The sequence below is a fragment of the Lycium ferocissimum genome, chromosome 12 (genome assembly GCF_029784015.1).
Source record: "Lycium ferocissimum isolate CSIRO_LF1 chromosome 12, AGI_CSIRO_Lferr_CH_V1, whole genome shotgun sequence".
Taxonomy (NCBI): Eukaryota; Viridiplantae; Streptophyta; class Magnoliopsida; order Solanales; family Solanaceae; genus Lycium; species Lycium ferocissimum.
In genome coordinates this window covers 49,424,270-49,428,033 of record NC_081353.1, presented here as the reverse complement: position 1 = coordinate 49,428,033, position 3,764 = coordinate 49,424,270, and the positions used below count along the sequence as shown (strand labels likewise).

Sequence of the window (3,764 nt, the reverse complement as noted above, 5' to 3'; positions counted from 1 at the left end):
TTTTGAGTTATGAATTCAATTAAGCAAATCTGAGTAATGATCAATATTGTTCCAACTTTTTACTAACAAAATCAACTGATATCGTCGAGTTAAATTAACTGGAAGAGCCATCGCGATGAAAATATTAAATAATTAGAAACCTACCTTCAATTATTATTGTTTTAGTCAGTGTTAAAAATCACCTTTGTTTTACAAGCAGCTTCTAACATGAAAAAACCTAGAAAAAACCTATGCCTACCGTTAGGAAATGATGAATTTTAGCATTTTGTTTATCTGAATTATTAAGGATTCATCCTTCCTCCATTCATATTTCTGTGACATTCATTGAAAACAAAGACACAAACATTACATTTGTTTTAAGACATATTACTAGCCTCAACTAGTTTATTATTGTTATTTGATTGAAAAAGACATCAAAATTAATCTACGATTATAAATTATTTTAAAAGTAAAAAAAAAAAAAGACATTGTTTTTGAAATATATTACCCAAAAAAAAAAAAAAATAACATTCCATGAGAATTTTTGATTGTCTAATTCGTTCAATAAGTGCTTCCCTCTCCGCGTACATTTTAGCATTTTGCTTATCTCATCCTTTCCTCCATATTTCTGTCATTCATTGCGTGTTAAGATTTGCAACTAGTTTATTATTGTTAGTAAAAGACATAAAATTAATTACGAAGAAGAAGACAAATATTAATAACATTCCATGTTGATTGTCTTCCAAGCTCCCATCCTCAACACTCCACCCACCCCCCCCCCCTTGGCCGCCACTGAGCCCCCAACACCCCCTCCCCCTCTCATTCCCCAACACCCCCCTCACCCCACCCCACCTACCCCATCTTCACTTTCATAGCATTTGCCTAAACTATTGCTCCTGGGACGATATTTTTTGTTTACTTACTAAACATGATATAAGTGACAAAATCATTTATTTTTCAGGAATAACATTTTTCTTCATACCAAGCACATTCATAATAATTATCAACAAATGAAACAGAGCTAAGATAAGTACTCTTCATTCCAATCCGAAAATCGAAGGATTGAGATTGACAACAAATACTAATCTGCATGAATCAAGATACTAAACAAGGAGATTATATTTTACATCTCAATTGTTTCCATGTACAATGAAAAACTGTTTCAGTTCCACAAAGAGCTAGGGGTTTCTTGAACATTTTGCATGTAACCATGCATGTTTGGATTTTGACTTCTTGTTGGTAATAACTCCAGTGCATCAAATTCTATCAGTCCAGAATGCATGTTTGGATTTTGACTTCTTGTTGGTAATAACTCTAGTGCATCAAATTCTTTCAGTCCAGATTCAATTATGTAGTCCCATAAATGTAGTTGGGATTCCATATCATTGCTGCAAGATGGTCCATAAATCAATTCCTTCATCTTACCACACAGAGTTGTACCTCTAAATTCTATTGTTGAACTTCTGTTGATCTGCACCTAAATAGATCAAACATTAAATGTAAGTTTAAACCAATCTAGTTTGATTTGCAAGAAGTTGACACTTGACAACTTATGGTTTTTCTAGTACAGCGGAAGTCGTTTTTCGAAAAATCATTATTTAATTAGCATTTCCTCTATCTCAATTTATGTGAAGGGATTCGGAGTACGAGGGTTAATATATAGACTTAATGTTGATTTTGAATTCGGTTATAAATTCTTTAGTTTTTAGAAACAAAACTTACATATTTGAAAACTGCATGAAAAGCAATACAAGTCAACATTGCTAGTGATTCAAAATATTTAAAAAAAACGTGGCGGGAATATTAAAGATTAATATTAGTTTTAGTAAACAAGATAGTAACTGATGATTTTTTTAGTGTAGATATGAGTTAATAGTGAAGGAATTTTACTTCCATCCGAAGGTTACGGAATTTGTTTTCTCCCTTTTGGTGGAAAGTATTATCGTGAATAATATTTCAGCCAACAAAACATCAAAATGAGGGACTCATTTGTCTATAAATATTTATTCAAAATTTTAAATAAGTGTTTGTCTATCAAATTAGTTGATTATTTCAACTTCAAATTTGAAATATGAAATTTGAAGCTTGAACAACATGAAGTTTTAGGAGTTTTTCAAGTTTTTACTCACAAAATTTCAACTGAAATTTCATGCACAAAGACAACTTTATATACCAGGATTGTTGGCAAGAGCTATAGCAGCTTACCGTGCAATTGATTCTGAAACATATTCCCTTTTTCAACTTTACTATAAATACTACTTTTTTTCAAATATCAACAGATTCAATATGTCCAAGCTCCAACTTATTTTTAGAATGTTTCCCAAAAAAATATTTTCCATTATTACCAAACAACCCTTATAATACCGTCATTACCTTAGTTTCATGAGAAATTTGCAGTGTAGAGTTTCCATTGAGTTGAAAGCTGGTATACACAACTTCAACACCTTCCTCATGGCATAATCGAATGATGTTATTAAAAGTGGCTAAATTATCAAGGCCAGTTATCAGAACCACGATCATGTTTGGGCCCATTTCATGGAATTCGATCTGAGGGCGTGCCTTAGTTGTCTTTGTGCCCATTTTCATTTGTTCCAAGTGCTTCTTCTTCTTCTCCAATTTCTTATCTAAGCTAGCTATGTACTTCTCTGCTGCATGTACTCGATCTGGCACTGCCACTGTGTCCTGCAGCGCTCAAATTGTAAATGATGCATATATAAGAAATATAGTACATGCATGTAGATCGTCGGATCCAGAATTTGATGTTTATGGGTTATGGATTCTAGTTCTTTTTGAGTTGCTAGCTAGGTCCTAAATAAATAAAAAGTTAAGACAAATACTCGATTTTTTAAGCTTTATGGGTTTAACTTTTAAGGTTCTTAGCATTGAACTCAGGGGCGAAGCCAAGTGGGTGGAAGTGGGTTCATCCGAACCCTTCGACAAAAAATTACACTATATATACAAAATTAATTATTGTTTATGTATATATAATAGATGTTGAATCTCCTTGGCTTCTTCGCGTGCTTACTTTATTATACTTTGAACCCTCTTAGTGAAAATCTTGGCTCCGCCACTAATTGAACCCGACATATTTTTAAAGTTATGGGTTCATATCCATCATTTATTACAATTTTAGTAGATTTTTATATATAAATTTATACTCTATGCTAAAAATACTGGATTCATATGAAGTTATGAACCCACCACCAATAAACTGCATCCGCTCTGGAGGCTGGCCTCTGCATGCATGCAAATGATGTTAGCTAAGAGCAAGTGATCATTATTCCTATGGGAAAACGAAAATAATTGGATGCATGCATGATCTCACTCATGAGAGTTGGATGGTGATGGAACAATGATCTCATCTCGAGGCGGATTCAGAATTTTAGGTGGTTCAATTTTTTCTTTTTTTATCATTGAACCTTTTACACTTTTAAAAATTATGGATTCAGAATTTAGTACTAACTTTAAATTTTAGTGATTTCACACACGCGCGCGCAGACACATATTGCTTCAGTGAGTAAAAGATGTTTAGCTCAACTGAAATCGTACCTTCTTATATAACTAGATGTGCCACTAATTCAGAAAAAGTTAGGTGTCGATCGAAGCGAGAGAGATAGAGAGAGATCAATTTCTGAAATTTTTAGTCTGTGGATGTAAGCCTAGCAGTTACGAACTTTAAAGCAGTAGCAGATATAGCTTATATGTTGGATTTTGCATCTGTTACTGCTACAGTTTTCTAGAATAATTAGTTGTTTAGTTGTAGAAGAAGTCTAATAGTTAATTTA

At 32.9% G+C, this 3,764-nt stretch overlaps 1 protein-coding gene across 1 annotated transcript; it reads right to left on the bottom strand.

The window, feature by feature from the left end:
* Positions 1 to 1,010: 1,010 nt before the first annotated feature.
* On the bottom strand, positions 1,011 to 3,393 carry LOC132039414 (uncharacterized). Its single transcript, XM_059429900.1, has 4 exons — positions 3,305 to 3,393; positions 3,154 to 3,215; positions 2,353 to 2,669; positions 1,011 to 1,450 (listed from the first exon to the last, which is right to left on the bottom strand). The coding sequence occupies exons 1-4, from the start codon at positions 3,391 to 3,393 to the stop codon at positions 1,142 to 1,144; spliced, it is 777 nt and encodes a 258-aa protein (XP_059285883.1). The 3' UTR covers positions 1,011 to 1,141.
* Positions 3,394 to 3,764: the final 371 nt, after the last annotated feature.

Coding starts and splice junctions, on each gene's coding strand:
- LOC132039414 (XM_059429900.1), bottom strand. CDS start 3,393: ATGATAAAAAAAGAAAAAATTGAACCACCTAAAATTCTGAATCCGCCT. Junction 3,216..3,304: donor TCACCATCCAACTCTCATGA/GTGAGATCATGC, acceptor GCATGCATGCAG/AGGCCAGCCTCCAGAGCGGA. Junction 1,451..2,352: donor AAATTTCTCATGAAACTAAG/GTAATGACGGTA, acceptor ATTTAGGTGCAG/ATCAACAGAAGTTCAACAAT.